This window comes from Nerophis lumbriciformis, linkage group LG26 (genome assembly GCF_033978685.3).
Source record: "Nerophis lumbriciformis linkage group LG26, RoL_Nlum_v2.1, whole genome shotgun sequence".
Classification (NCBI taxonomy): domain Eukaryota; kingdom Metazoa; phylum Chordata; class Actinopteri; order Syngnathiformes; family Syngnathidae; genus Nerophis; species Nerophis lumbriciformis.
The window spans coordinates 611,920-628,498 of NC_084573.2; the positions used below are offsets into that span (position 1 = coordinate 611,920).

Consider the following 16,579-nt stretch of genomic DNA (forward strand, 5'->3'; position numbering starts at 1 on the left):
GCTGTAAAAAACCCAGTACATTTTATGTTGAAATTATTGCAACCGAGCTGCCAGTTTTTTTTTTTACTGTAAAAAACACATCTGTACTATTTTACAATAAAAAAATGTTTTCTATTTTCACTAAAAACTATTTTTAATTCGACAGTAAAATTTCTGCAACTGAGCTGCAAGTTTTTTACTGTGAAAAAAAAAAAAAGGAAGATTTTTCCATTACAGTAATAGGTTGTAAAAAAAACACTGTAAATTGTACAGTAAAATTATTGACTGAGATGCCAGTTTTTGACTGTAAAAAACTCTGGTATTCTTTTTCCATTTACAGTAATACACCATCAAATCTACACTTGTTGTTTTCACGGTAAAAAAAAACAATAAAAAAAACAACAAAAAACTGGCAGCTTAGTGGCCAGAATTGTAATATAAAAAGCAGTTTTCTCAGTAAAAAAAAAAAAAAAAAAAGTACATTTTACAGTCAAAGTCTTGCAACTGTTTTGCCATTTACAGTAACATGACGTACAATCTACAGTTGTTGTTTTACCGTAAAAAGAAAAAAAACTGGCAGCTGGTTGCCAGAATTTTAATGTGAAAAAGCAGTATTCTCAGGAAAAACAATACTTTTTACAGTAAAAAATCTTGCAACTGAGCTGCCAGTTTTTTACCGTACTAACAGCCGTACTGTTTTTTTTTTTTACAGTTATATGCTGTAAAAAACTACATTTTATGTTGAAATTATTGCAACCGAGCTGCCAGTTTTTTTACTGTAAAAAAACATCTGTACTATTTTACAATAAAAAAATTAGTTTTCTATTTTCACTAAAAACTATTTTTAATTTGACAGTAAAATTCCTGCAACTGAGCTGCAAGTTTTTTACTGTGAAAAAAAAAAAAAGTAAGATTTTTCCATTACAGTAATAGGTTGTAAAAAAAATGTAAATTGTACGGTAGAATTATTGACTGAGATGCCAGTTTTTGACTGTAAAAAACTCTGGTATTCTTTTGCCATTTACAGTAATACACCATCAAATCTACACTTGTTGTTTTTACGGTAAAAAAAACAACAACAAAAAACTGGCAGCTTAGTGGCCAGAATTGTAATATAAAAAGCAGTTTTCTCAGTAAAAAAAAAAAAAAAAAGAAGTACATTTTACAGTCAAAGTCTTGCAACTGTTTTGCCATTTACAGTAACATGACGTACAATCTACAGTTGTTGTTTTACCGTAAAAAGAAAAAAAAACTGGCAGCTGGTTGCCAGAATTTTAACGTGAAAAAGCAGTTTTCTCAGGAAAAACAATACTTTTTACAGTAAAAATCTTGCAACTGAGCTGCCAGTTTTTTACCGTACTAACAGCCGTACTGGGTTTTCTTTTACAGTTATATGCTGTAAAAAAACGGTACATTTTATGTTGAAATTATTGCAAAAATTTTTACTGTAAAAAAACATCTGTACTATTTTACAATAAAAAAATTAGTTTTCTATTTTCACTAAAAACAATTTTTAATTTGACAGTAAAATTCCTGCAACTGAGCTGCAAGTTTTTTACTGTAAAAAAAAAAGTAAAATTTTTCCATTTACAGTAAAAACACTGTAAACTGTACGGTAAAATTATTGAATGAGATGCCAGTTTTTGACTGTAATAAACTCTGGTTTTCTTTTGCCATTTACAGTAATACACAATCAAATCTACACTTGTTGTTTTTACGGTAAAAAAAACATACAAAAAAAAAAACTGGCAGCTCAGTGGCCTGAATTTTAATGTAAAAAGCAGTTTATTCAGTCAAAAAAAAAAAAAGAAGTACATTTTACAGTCACACTCTTGCAACTGAGCTTTCCTTTTTTTTCTATTTACAGTAATAGGTTGTAAAAAAATAAATAAAAATCTTGTCGTGGAGTGCCAGGGAATAGCTGACAAAACGGTTTCCTGGAAATGTCCTCAGATTGTGCCTGCAAAACGGTTCAGCGTCACACCTGGGCCGCAAAGCACGTGTCTGTCCCGTCGCCAAAGCCCAGCCCTGGAGGCCTTAGGCCCAGGATGGTGTAGAACTGGTCCGCTCAAGGCTCCAGACTGCAAATCAGCCGGTCCACGGGAAGTGGAGAAGGTGGTGTCATTTTATCGCGCGGGCCACAAATTCAGCACCTGCATGTGACTTCATCACTGGACTAACTGGTACAGTGTGTGTGTGTGTGTGTGTGTGTGTGTGTGTGTGTGTGTGTGTGTGTGTGTGTGTGTGTGTGTGTGTGTGTGTGTGTGTGTGTGTGTGTGTGTGTGTGTGTGTGTGTGTGTGTGTGTGTGTGTGTGTGTGTGTGTGTTTCCCAGGGTGCAGCACGGACAAGAAGGTCGACACACTCAGGACGAGGATGGCAGCCAGCTTCCAGACTGGGAGATAGTGGAGGAAACTTAGTGTGCACGCAATATCCCACACTTTTGACTGTCTGGAGGGAAATTGAGTCAACAGCACAGGTGAGCATTATGTTTACATTTGCATCCCGGATCTCGGACAAGGGGCGGAAACAAGAGGTTTGCCGTGGTTCTGGTGCTGATTCCCGTTAGGAGTGGACTGAACTTGGTGGAGGGTTTTATTTGACAATGACCTCCAGTCTGACTGCTTCTGTCCACGTTGTAGTATAGTCTCCATTTTATGCCTCCCTGCAATTAGTCTCCCATGTTCCCTGACACATGAAATGTGACAAATGGGGGATGATTTCATTAATTATATAAATTGTATTAAATAGACTGTCCATTTTACAGTAAAAACTTGACATTTACAACATTTTACTGTAAAATATAGCGTTTTCTGTTGTTGTTTTTTTACAACATTTTACTGTAAAATATAGTGTTTTCTGTTGTTGTTGTTTTTTACAACATTTTACAGCAATTGTAGAAACAGTACCGCTGTTTTTGTGGGCGGGGTTTACGGAAAATGCTGGCAGCTTAGTTGCCAGAATTTGACTGTTAAATTGACATTGGTTTTTACAACGTGGAAAAAAAGTACAAAGTTATTTTTTTGTTCTGGCAACTTAGCTGACAGTTTTTGTAACGTAAAAACAAATGTACCGTCTTTCCATACACCGTTAAAAACAAGATTTTACAGTCAAAATCTGCCAGCTCAGTCGACAGAATTTTTACGCAAAAACAGTACCGTATTTTCCGCACTATAAGGCGCACCGGATTATTAGCCGCACCTTCTATGAATTACATATTTCATAATTTTGTCCACCAATAAGCCGCCCCGGACTATAAGCCGCGCCTACGCTGCGCTAAAGTGAATGTCAAAAAAACGCTGCGCTAAAGTGAATGTCAAAAAAACAGTCAGATAGTTCAGTCAAACTTTAATAATATATTGAAAACCAGCGTTCTAACAACTCTGTCCCAAAATGTACGCAAATGTGCAATCACAAACATAGTACAATTCAAAATGGTGTAGAGCAATAGTAACATAATGTTGCTCGAACGTTAATGTCACAACACACAAAATAAACATAGCGCTCACCTTCTGAAGTTATTCTTCATTCGTAAATCCTTCGAATTCTTCGTCTTCGGTGTCCGAATTGAAAAGTTGCGCAAGCGTGGTATCCAAAATGGCCGGTTCCGTCTCGTAGAAGTCATCGGGAGTCAGTGTCGCTGTTGTTCTGTGAATCCTGCCTTCCGGAAAGCTCGGACCACAGTTGTGACCGAAATATCTGCCCAAGCATTTACGATCCACTGGCAAATGTTGGCGTATGTCGTCCGGCGCTGTCTGCCCGTCTTAGTGAAGGTGTGTTCGCCTTCGGAGCTGTGTGAAAAAAGCCACCCGGCCTCTTCGCGTAAACTTCCCTTAACCACTCGCTCATCTTTTCTTCATCCATCCATCCCTTCGAGTTAGCTTTTATGATGACGCCGGCTGGAAAGGTCTCTTTTGGCAAGGTCTTCCTTTTGAATATCACCATGGGTGGAAGTTAGCATGGCAAGCTAGAACCACAGTGAAGGATGACTTCTCATTCCCTGTGGTGCGAATATTCACCGTACGTGCTCCCGTTCCACAGTGCGGTTCACAGGAATATCAGTTGCTGTGAAATACGGTAGTAATCCGTGTGCGGATGGAGAGATTGCGTCTTTTTATGAACCGGATCGCTTAGTAGGAGCCATTTTGTGGTCTTTACAGATGTAAACAGGAAATGAAACGTACGGTGATATCCGCGCGTTTTTTCTTCTTCTTCCGGGGGCGGGTAGAAGAAGAAGCGCTTCCTGTTCTATGGGGGCGGGTGCTTTCCTTGGCGGTTGCTTGCGTAGAAGAAGAAGCGCTTCCTGTTCTACCGGGAAAAAAGATGGCGGCTGTTTACCGAAGTTGCGAGATCGAAACTTTATGAAAATGAATCGTAATAAAGCGCACCGGGTTATAAGGCGCACTGTCAGCTTTTGAGAAAAATTGTGGTTTTTAGGTGCGCCTTATAGTGCGGAAAATACGGTAGTCGTTTTTTTTCCATTTACCATATTTTTCGGAGTATAAGTCGCTCCGGAGTATAAGTCGCACCGGCCGAAAATGCATCATAAAGAAGGAAAAAAACATATATAAGTCGCACTGGAGGGAAATGTATTTGATAAAAGCCAACAGCAAGAATAGACATTTGAAAGGCAATTTAAAATAAATGAAGAATAGTGAACAACAGGCTGAATAAGTGTACGTTATATGAGGCATAAATAACCAACTGGTATGTTAACGTAACATATTATGGTAAGAGTCATTCAAATAACTATAACATATACAGGTAAAAGCCAGTAAATTAGAATATTTTGAAAAACTTGATTTATTTCAGTAATTGCATTCAAAAGGTGTAACTTGTACATTATATTTATTCATTGCACACAGACTGATGCATTCAAATGTTTATTTCATTTAATTTTGATGATTTGAAGTGGCAACAAATGAAAATCCAAAATTCCGTGTGTCACAAAATTAGAATATTACTTAAGGCAAATACAAAAAAGGGATTTTTAGAAATGTTGGCCAACTGAAAAGTCTGAAAATGAAAAATATGAGCATGTACAATACTCAATACTTGGTTGGAGCTCCTTTTGCCTCAATTACTGCGTTAATGCGGCGTGGCATGGAGTCGATGAGTTTCTGGCACTGCTCAGGTGTTATGAGAGCCCAGGTTGCTCTGATAGTGGCCTTCAACTCTTCTGCGTTTTTGGGTCTGGCATTCTGCATCTTCCTTTTCACAATACCCCACAGATTTTCTATGGGGCTAAGGTCAGGGGAGTTGGCGGGCCAATTTAGAACAGAAATACCATGGTCCGTAAACCAGGCACGGGTAGATTTTGCGCTGTGTGCAGGCGCCAAGTCCTGTTGGAACTTGAAATCTCCATCTCCATAGAGCAGGTCAGCAGCAGGAAGCATGAAGTGCTCTAAAACTTGCTGGTAGACGGCTGCGTTGACCCTGGATCTCAGGAAACAGAGTGGACCGACACCAGCAGATGACATGGCACCCCAAACCATCACTGATGGTGGAAACTTTACACTAGACTTCAGGCAACATGGATCCTGTGCCTCTCCTGTCTTCCTCCAGACTCTGGGACCTCGATTTCCAAAGGAAATGCAAAATTTGCATGGTTGGGTGATGGTTTGGGGTGCCATGTCATCTGCTGGTGTCGGTCCACTCTGTTTCCTGAGATCCAGGGTCAACGCAGCCGTCTACCAGCAAGTTTTAGAGCACTTCATGCTTCCTGCTGCTGACCTGCTCTATGGAGAAGGAGATTTCAAGTTCCAACAGGACTTGGCGCCTGCACACAGCGCAAAATCTACCCGTGCCTGGTTTACGGACCATGGTATTTCTGTTCTAAATTGGCCCGCCAACTCCCCTGACCTTAGCCCCATAGAAAATCTGTGGGGTATTGTGAAAAGGAAGATGCAGAATGCCAGACCCAAAAACGCAGAAGAGTTGAAGGCCACTATCAGAGCAACCTGGGCTCTCATAACACCTGAGCAGTGCCAGAAACTCATCGACTCCATGCCACGCCGCATTATTATTATTATTATTATTATTATTAATATTTATTTTTTATCATGTTCTGTTTGTGTTGTGTTGTGTTTGCTCGGTACTCGTTTTATCTTTTAACCTGCTCATTGTACAGCACTTTGGTTACCCCTGTGGTAAATTTTAATTGTGCTTTATAAATAAAGTTGATTTGATTTGATTTGATTAACGCAGTAATTGAGGCAAAAGGAGCTCCAACCAAGTATTGAGTATTGTACATGCTCATATTTTTCATTTTCATACTTTTCAGTTGGCCAACATTTCTAAAAATCCCTTTTTTGTATTAGCCTTAAGTAATATTCTAATTTTGTGACACACGGAATTTTGGATTTTCATTTGTTGCCACTTCAAATCATCAAAATTAAATGAAATAAACATTTGAATGCATCAGTCTGTGTGCAATGAATAAATATAATGTACAAGTTACACCTTTTGAATGCAATTACTGAAATAAATCAAGTTTTTCAAAATATTCTAATTTACTGGCTTTTACCTGTATATACGGTACTTTGCCCAAGTCTGACCCAGAGGACTGGACCGGACTGTACATGACATCAAATCTGAGAGTGTTTTCCTGCCTTGCAGGGAGGAATGAGGATGGAATAAATGCGCGTGCATTTCCAGGGAGTCATACCCCATCTGAAGCGGACACATGGCGTCCCAGGAGGTGAGTTTGTGAGCGCTGGGACAGTAACACTTCCTTGAGGTAGCCTAAATATGCATGTGTACATGTTGCCAGGGTGTGAAATTACTCCTCATAGCACCTCTGACCTGTAAAAGTGCCAGCGTGTGCGTTTACATGTTGACACTCAAGGCTACCATCTTCATGCTGTCCAGCAGGGACTTGAACTACACATTCAGTCCTGCTCAAAAGTCTACGTACACTTGTAAAGAACATCATGTCAGGACTTTACAATCGTTTCTTATATTTTTGTGATGTAGTGATTGGAGCACATACCGTATTTTCCGCACCATAAGGCGCCCTGGGTTATAAGCCGCGCCTTCAATGAACGGCATATTTCAAAACTTTGTCCACCTATAAGACGCCCCCGTGTTGTAAGCCGCATCTAACTGCGCTAAAGGAATGTCAAAAAAACAGTCAGATAGGTCAGTCAAACTTTAATAATATATTAAAAACCAGCGTGATGTGGGCGCGCATGGAGTCGTATATCAACATGGACGGAGCTGCGTGAAAAAAGCCACCCGGCCTCTTAAACTTCCCTTAACCACTCGCTCATCTTTTCTTCATCCATCCATCCCTTCGAGTTAGCTTTTATGATGACGCCGGCTGGAAAGGTCTCTTTTGGCAAGGTCTTCCTTTTGAATATCACCATGGGTGGAAGTTTCTGGCCATTAGCATGGCAAGCTAGAACCACAGTGAAGGATGACTTCTCATTCCCTGTGGTGCGAATATTCACCGTACGTGCTCCCGTTGTATCCACAGTGCGGTTCACAGGAATATCAAAAGTCAGTGGAACCTCGTCCATGTTGATAATGTTCTCTGGCCGGATCTTTTTTTCAGCTATCTTGTTTTTACAATATGCACGGAAAGTAGCCAGCTTTTCTTGAAAGTCTTTAGGCAGTTGCTGTGAAATAGTAGTCCGTGTGCGGATGGAGAGATTGCGTCTTTTCATGAACCGGATCCCTGTCGCTTAGTAGGAGCCATTTTGTGGTCTTTACAGATGCAAACACACAAAGGAAATGAAACGTACGGTAATATCCGCGCCCTTCTTCTTCTTCTACGCGGGCGGGTGGTTGCTTACAGTAGAAGAAGAAGCGCTTCCTCTTCTATGGGGGCGGGTGCTTACCTTGGCGGTTGCTTGCGTAGAAGAAGAAGCACTTCCTCTTCTACGGGGAAAAAAGATGGCGGCTGTTTACCGTAGTTGCGAGACCGAAACTTTATGAAAATGAATCTTAATATTAATCCATATATAAAGCGCACCGGGTTATAAGGCGCACTGTCAGCTTTTGAGAAAATGTGTGGTTTTTAGGTGCGCCTTATAGTGCGGAAAATACGGTACTTGTTGCTCACAAAAAACATTCATGAAGTTTGCTTCTTTTATGAATTTATTATGTCTCTACTGAAAATGTGAGGGTGAAAAGTATACATACAGCAATGTTAATATTTGCTTACATGTCCCTTGGCAAGTTGACCTGCAATAAGGCGCTTTTGGTAGCCATCCACAAGCTTCTGCTTGACCACTTGACCACTAAATTGCTGCACTTCAGCTAAATGTGTTGCTTTTCTCACATGGACTTGTTTCTTCAGCATTGTCCACACCTTTAAGTCAGGCCATTCTAAAACCTTCATTCTAGCCCGATTTAGCCATTCCTTTACCACTTTTGAGGTCATTGTCCTGTTGGAACACCCAACTGCGCCCAAGACCCAACCTCCGGGCTGATGATTTTAATTTGGAGCTAATCCTCCTTTTTCATTGTCCCATTTAAAGCAGCAGTTCCATTGGCGGCAAAACAGGCCCAGAGCATAATACTACCACCACCATGCTTGACGGTAGGAGAGGTGTTCCTGGGATTAAAGTTCCAAAAAATTCCAGGAATTCCCAGAATTCCCGTTTTTTTCAAACCCTTATTTGACCCTTTTTTGGTCGACTACTCCTTCCACATTTTTCAACCCACTTCAGCCGTTACACCATCAAAACATTTTTCTTAATCAGGACAAAAAACAAAGTTGTTTTTCAAACTGTGAAAATTCCCGAAATTCCAGGAATTCCTTAATACCATTTCTCAATTAAAAATGTTAACACTTCAAAATTTCTCCACCGATTTGAAAAATTCCAACACCAACCATTTCAACTCATTCAGAACATTGAAGTTTTATGCCTTTTTCAAAAAAATCCCGCTTCTCCTGAAATTCCCAGATTTTTGGGAAATTCCCGATGAAATCAATGGATGAAGTTCCACAACTCCCACATTTGTCATTTAATTCAAACTGTTCCAACTTCAAACTGTTCAGCCTATTCAGGAATTGTGGGCTTTCCCTTAAGAAATCCCCAAAATTCCCAGATTTCCCACAATTCCAGCTTTTCCGGGACATTTTTCCCATTCAAAATGAATTGGCCATTTTTCAAACTACCACCATGTCCACATTTTTCAACCTATTCAAACTATTCCACCTTCAACACATTCCACCATCCTGGAAATTCAAACAATTATGTTTCCAAATTCAAAAAAATTCCCAGAATTCCCGTTTTTTCAAACCCTTTTTTGACCTTTTTTTTTGGCAACTACTCCTTCCACATTTTTCAACCCACTTCAGCCGTTCCACCATCAAAACATTCCTCTTAATCAGGACAAAAAACTAAGTTGTTTTAAGAACTGTGAAAATTCCAGGAATTCCTTAATACCATTTCTCAATTATAAAATGTTAACACTTCAACATTTCTCGATCGATTTGAAAAATTCCAACACCAACCATTTCAACTCATTCAGAACATTGAAGTTTTATGCTGTTTTAAAAAAAAACCCGCTTTTCCCGAAATTCCCAAAGTTTTGGGAAATTCCCGATGAAATCAATGGGACATTCTTCAAAGTTCCACAACTCCCACATTTTTCATTTAATTCAAACTGTTCCAACTTCAAAACTGTTCAGCCTATTCAGGAATTGTGGACTTTATTTCCCTTGACAAATCCCAAAAATTCCCAGATTTCCCAGAATTCCAGCTTTTCCGGGACATTTTTCCCATTCAAAATGAATTGGCCATTTTACAAACTTCCACCATGTCCACATTTTCCAACCTATTCAAACCATTCCACCTTCAACACATTCCACCATCCTGGAAATTCAAACAATTATTTTTCCAAATTCAAAAAAATTCCAGGAATTCCCAGAATTCCCGTTTTTTCAAACCCTTTTTTGACCTTTTTTTTTGGCAACTACTCCTTCCACATTTTTCAACCCACTTCAGCCGTTCCACCATCAAAACATTCCTCTTAATCAGGACAAAAAACTAAGTTGTTTTTTGAACTGCGAAAATTACCGAAATTCCAGGAATTCCTTAATACCATTTCTCAATTATAAAATGTGAACACTTCAACATTTCTCCACCGATTTGAAAAAGTCCAACACTAACCATTTCAACTCATTCACAACATTGAAGTTTTATGCCGTTTTCAAAAAAAATCCCGCTTTTTCCCGAAATTCACAAATTTTTGGGAAATTCCCGATGAAATCAATGGGACATTTTTCAAAGTTCCACAACTCCCACATTTTTCATTTAATTCAAACTGTTCCAACTTCAAAACTGTTCAGCCTATTCAGGAATTGTGGACTTTCCCTTGACAAATCCCAAAAATTCCCAGATTTCCCAGAATTCTAGCTTTTCCGGGACATTTTTCCCATTCAAAATTAATTGGCCATTTTTCAAACTTCCACCATGTCCACATTTTTCAACCTATTCAAACTATTCCACCTTCAACACATTCCACCATCCTGGAAATTCAAACAATTATTTTTCCAAATTCAAAAAAATTCCAGGAATTCCCAGAATTCCCGTTTTTTCAAACCCTTTTTTGACCTTTTTTTTGGCAACTACTCCTTCCAGATTTTTCAACCCACTTCAGCCGTTCCACCGTCAAAACATTCCTCTTAATCAGGACAAAAAACTAAGTTGTTTTAAGAACTGTGAAAATTCCAGGAATGCCTAATACCATTTCTCAATTATAAAATGTTAACACTTCAACATTTCTCAACCGATTTGAAAAATTCCAACACCAACCATTTCAACTCATTCAGAACATTGAAGTTTTATGCCGTTTAAAAAAAAATGCAGCTTTTTCCCGAAATTCCCAAATTTTTGGGAAATTCCCGATGAAATCAATGGGACATTTTTCAAAGTTCCACAACTCCCACATTTGTCATTTAATTCAAACTGTTCCAACTTCAAAACTGTTCAGCCTATTCAGGAATTGTGGACTTTCCCTTGACAAATCCCAAAAATTCCCAGATTTCCCACAATTCCAGCTTTTCCGGGACATTTTTCCCATTCAAAATTAATTGGCCATTTTTCAAACTTCCACCATGTCCACATTTTTCAACCTATTCAAACTATTCCACCTTCAACACATTCCACCATCCTGGAAATTCAAACAATTATGTTTCCAAATTCAAAAAAATTCCAGGAATTCCCAGAATACCCGTTTTTTTCAAACCCTTTTTTGACCTTTTTTTTGGCAACTACTCCTTCCACATTTTTCAACCCACTTCAGCCGTTCCACCGTCAAAACGTTCCTCTTAATCAGGACAAAAAACTAAGTTGTTTTAAGAACTGTGAAAATTCCAGGAATTCCTTAATACCATTTCTCAATTATAAAATGTTAACACTTCAACATTTCTCAACCGATTTGAAAAATTCCAACACCAACCATTTCAACTCATTCACAACATTGAAGTTTTATGCCGTTTTCAAAAAAAATCCCGCTTTTTCCCGAAATTCCCAAATTTTTGGGAAATTCCTGATGAAATCAATGGGACATTTTTCAAAGTTCCACAACTCCCACATTTTTCATTTAATTCAAACTGTTCCAACTTCAAAACTGTTCAGCCTTTTCAGGAATTGTGGACTTTCCCTTGACAAATCCCAAAAATTCCCAGATTTCCCAGAATTCCAGCTTTTCCGGGACATTGGCCATTTTTCAAACTTCCACCATGTCCACATTTTTCAACCTATTCAAACCATTCCACCATCCTGGAAATTCAAACAATGATGTTTCTAAATTCAAAAAAATTCCAGGAATTCCCAGAATTCTCGTTTTTTTCAAACCCTTTTTTGACCTTTTTTTTGGCAACTACTCCTTCCACATTTTTCAACCCACTTCAGCCGTTCCACCGTCAAAACATTCCTCTTAATCAGGACAAAAAACTAAGTTGTTTTAAGAACTGTGAAAATTCCAGGAATTCCTTAATACCATTTCTCAATTATAAAATGTTAACACTTCAACATTTCTCCACCGATTTGAAAAAGTCCAACACCAACCATTTCAACTCATTCAGAACATTGAAGTTTTATGCCGTTTTAAAAAAAAATCCCGCTTTTCCCGAAATTCCCAAATTTTGGGGAAATTCCCGATGAAATCAATGGAACATTTTTCAAAGTTTCACAACTCCCACATTTTTCATTTAATTCAAACTGTTCCAACTTCAAAACTGTTCAGCCTATTCAGGAATTGTGGACTTTCCCTTGACAAATCCCAAAAATTCCCAGATTTCCCAGAATTCCAGCTTTTCCGGGACATTGGCCATTTTTCAAACTTCCACCATGTCCACATTTTTCAACCTATTCAAACCATTCCACCATCCTGGAAATTCAAACAATGATGTTTCTAAATTCAAAAAAATTCCAGGAATCCCAGAATTCTCGTTTTTTTCAAACCCTTTTTTGACCTTTTTTTTGGCAACTACTCCTTCCACATTTTTCAACCCACTTCAGCCGTTCCACCGTCAAAACATTCCTCTTAATCAGGACAAAAAACTAAGTTGTTTTAAGAACTGTGAACATTCCCGGTTTTCCTGAAATTCCAGGAATTCCTTAATACCATTTCTCAATTAAAAATGTTAACACTTCAACATTTCTCCACCGATTTGAAAAATTCCAACACTAACCATTTCAACTCATTCAGAACATTGAAGTTTTATGCCGTTTTCAAAAAAATCCCGCTTTTCCCGAAATTCCCAAATTTTGGGGAAATTCCCGATGAAATCAATGGAATATTTTTCAAAGTTTCACAACTCCCACATTTGTCATTTAATTCAAACTGTTCCAACTTCAAACTGTTCAGCCTATTCAGGAATTGTGGACTTTCCCTTGACAAATCCCAAAAATTCCCGGATTTCCCAGAATTCCAGCTTTTCCGGGACATTTTTCCCATTCAAAATGAATTGGCCATTTTTCAAACTTCCACCATATCCACATTTTTCAACCTATTCAAACCATTCCACCTTCAACACATTCCACCATCCTGGAAAGCCAAACAATTATTTTTCCGAATTCAAAAAAATTCCAGGAATTCCCAGAATTCCCGTTTTTTCAAACCCTTTTTTGACCTTTTTTTTGGCAACTACTCCTTCCACATTTTTCAACCCACTTCAGCCGTTCCACCATCAAAACATTCCTCTTAATCAAAAACTAAGTTGTTTTTCGAACTGTGAAAATTCCCGGTTTTCCTGAAATTCCAGGAATTCCTTAATACCATTTCTCAATTAAAAATGTTAACACTTCAACATTTCTCCACCGATTTGAAAAATTCCAACACCAACCATTTCAACTCATTCAGAACATTGAAGTTTGGCAGATCAGCAAGTGGGACCAGCCTGTTGAGGATCAGGCGCTAAAAGAGTTAAAATGGGTGACATAGCAGGGAGATTGGGCCGAAACTTTTTGCATGGGATGGATCTTTACCTAGGAACACATGACAAACACTTCCTGGATTGATACACATTTTGTATTTATTAAAATTGTTATCTTGTTGATGGATTCCACTGACATTCCCAAGCTTTAGTCAAACTCCATGTTCCATCATTTTGCTGCGTGTCCACAGGCTGGATGGGAGAATGTGTGTAAAAACAAGACTTTATAGCAAATGTCACTGTTATACCCTGACTGTCTAACCACATTCTCATGGCAAAAGACAGAACCCCAAAGAGATGAGAAAAAGGCAGCGACATTGATTGACAGGTGTCTGTATCGCTCTTTTAACACGCTGAATTGTTCCAGAGCCATTTGACAGCCATACTCCTCATCTCCATCTTGGCGGCGGTCCTGGGCTCACTGCAGGTGGGCTACCACACGGGGAACGTCAACGCCCCGGCCAAGGTGATTTCTTTATTGGATGAACAATTCATTCTCTCACAACTTCTAAAAGGTTTGCCCTTTTTTAATCACTTTCATGTAAGTCTCAGAGGTCGCACACCAGAAGTGTGTTTTACACAACCCAGCCTTGAAGCTGGAGTTTAGACCACAAACACTTTCTGTAAGCCCCGTTTTGTGCCTGTAGCTTTTTATGATAACACTCGTCCTACCTAATGGATGCCATGTATCACGCAGAAAACTACCTAAACTACCTAATGTAGGCCATGTATCACCCAGAAAACTACCTAAACTGATTGATTGATTGATTGATTGAGACTTTTATTAGTAGGTTGCACAGTGAAGTACATATTCCGTACAATTGACCACTAAATGGTAACACCCCAATAAGTTTTTACACTTGTTTAAGTCGGGGTCCACTTAAATTGATTCATGATACAGATATATACTATCATCATAATACAGTCATCACACAAGATAATCATCAGGGTGTATACATTGAATTATTTACATTATTTACAATTTGGGGTGTGGAGGGGGGGGCGGGGTTTAGGTTTGGTTGTTATCATCAGTCATCAACAATTGAGAACAGAGAAATGGATATTGAAACAGTGTAGGTCTGACTTGGTAGGATATGGACAGCAAGTAGAGAGAGAGAGAGAGATCAGAAGGCATAAGAAAAGTATCTACATTTGATTGTTTGATTGTTAACAATCCGGGGAGGGTGTTAGTTTAGGGTTGTAGTTGCTTGGAGGTGAACTTTTATTGCGGTTTTGAAGGAGGATAGAGATGCCCTTTCTTTTACACCTTTTGGGAGTGCATTCCATATTGATGTGGCATAGAAGGAGAATGAGTTAAGACCTTTGTTAGATGGGAATCTGGGTTTAACGTGGTTAGTGGAGCTCCCCCTGGTGTTGTGGTTATGGCGGTCATTTACGTTAAGGAAGTAGTTTGACATGTACTTCGGTATCAGGGAGGTGTAGCGGATTTTATAGACCGGGCTCAGTGCAAGTTGTTTTACTCTGTCCTCCACCCTGAGCCACACCTCACCTAGGAGTGAGGTGTGATCTGGGGTGGAGGTCTAGAAGTAATCTGACTAGCTTGTTCTGGGATGTTTGGAGTTTAGATTTGAGGGTTTTGGAGGTGCTAGGGTACCAGGAGGTGCATGCGTAATCTAAAAAGGTTTGAACGAGAGTTCCGACCAGAATATTCATGGTGCTTTTGTTGACCAGAGAGGAGATTCTGTAGAGAAATCTTGTTCGTTGGTTAACCTTTTTGATGACCTTGGTTGACATTTTATCACAGGAAAGATTAGCCTCTAGAATGGAACCTAGGTAGGTGACCTCATCTTTCCTGGTGATAACAATGTCACCCACTTTTATAGTGAAGTCATTGACTTTCTTAAGGTCCTAGGGTTAGGGTTAGGGTTAGTCCTTTATGTATATTAGGAACAGTAAAGGCTCCAATACACTGCCTTGGGGGACTCCACAGCTCACTGAGGGGGGTGGGGGGGGACACGGTGTCGTTCACCTCTACCACCTGTTCCCTCCCCTCCAAGTAAGATTGCATCCAGCTCCATGAGGTTTTGTCAAATCCGATTGCTCTGAACTTATCCAACAGTATAGCGTGGTTAACGCTGTCAAAGACCTTCTGAAGGTCCAGCATGACCATGCCCACGTCCACCTCATGTTTGATGTGCTCGCTCAGATAGAGAAGGCATGTGTCAGTGGAGTGGTTAGTTCTGAAGTCAGATAGAGAAGGCATGTGTCAGTGGAGTGGTTAGTTCTGAAGTCAGATAGAGAAGGCATGTGTCAGTGGAGTGGTTAGTTCTGAAGTCAGATAGAGAAGGCATGTGTCAGTGGAGTGGTTAGTTCTGAAGTCAGATAGAGAAGGCATGTGTCAGTGGAGTGGTTAGTTCTGAAGTCAGATAGAGAAGGCATGTGTCAGTGGAGCGGTTAGTTCTGAAGTCAGATAGAGAAGGCATGTGTCAGTGGAGCGGTTAGTTCTGAAGTCAGATAGAGAAGGCATGTGTCAGTGGAGTGGTTAGTTCTGAAGTCAGATAGAGAAGGCATGTGTCAGTGGAGTGGTTAGTTCTGAAGTCAGATAGAGAAGGCATGTGTCAGTGGAGCGGTTAGTTCTGAAGTCAGATTGGAATTTGTACATGAGTTTATTAGTAGCAAGGTAACTATCGACCTGTTCATAAAGTATTCTTTCCATTACTTTCGAAATGGACTACCTAATGGATGCCATGTATCACCCAGAAAACTACCTAATGGATGCCATGTATCACCCAGAAAACTACTTAATGGATGCCATGTATCACCCAGAAAACTACCTAATGGATGCCATGTATCACCCAGAAAACTACCTAAACTACCTAATGGATGCCATGTATCACCCAGAAAACTACCTAAACTACCTAATGGATGCCATGTATCACCCAGAAAACTACCTAAACTACCTAATGGATGCCATGTATCACCCAGAAAACTACTTAATGGATGCCATGTATCACCCAGAAAACTACCTAATGGATGCCATGTATCACCCAGAAAACTACCTAATGGATGCCATGTATCACCCAGAAAACTACTTAATGGATGCCATGTATCACCCAGAAAACTACCTAATGGATGCCATGTATCACCCAGAAAACTACCTAAACTACCTAATGGATGCCATGTATCACCCAGAAAACTACCTAATGGATGCCATGTATCACCCAGAAAACTACCTAAACTACCTA

General features: G+C 39.4%; 1 protein-coding gene across 5 annotated transcripts in view; it reads left to right on the forward strand.

The window, feature by feature from the left end:
* The first annotated feature begins 1,619 nt into the window (after positions 1–1,619).
* The window catches only part of LOC133624092 (solute carrier family 2, facilitated glucose transporter member 1), a 29,940-nt gene continuing 14,980 nt past the window's right edge, over positions 1,620–16,579 (forward strand). For 4 of the 5 annotated variants that reach the window (XR_009817962.2, XR_009817963.2, XR_009817964.2 and 1 more), the window contains exons 1-3: positions 1,620–2,456; positions 6,596–6,677; positions 13,741–13,839. Coding sequence is in view for 2 of the 5 variants with exons in the window: in XM_061987707.2 (XP_061843691.1) it covers positions 6,663–6,677; positions 13,741–13,839 (114 nt within the window). In the remaining 3 variants the exon portion in view is untranslated. The remainder of the gene's footprint in view (positions 2,457–6,595; positions 6,678–13,740; positions 13,840–16,579) is intronic. The other variant, XM_061987708.2, reaches the window with a different exon arrangement.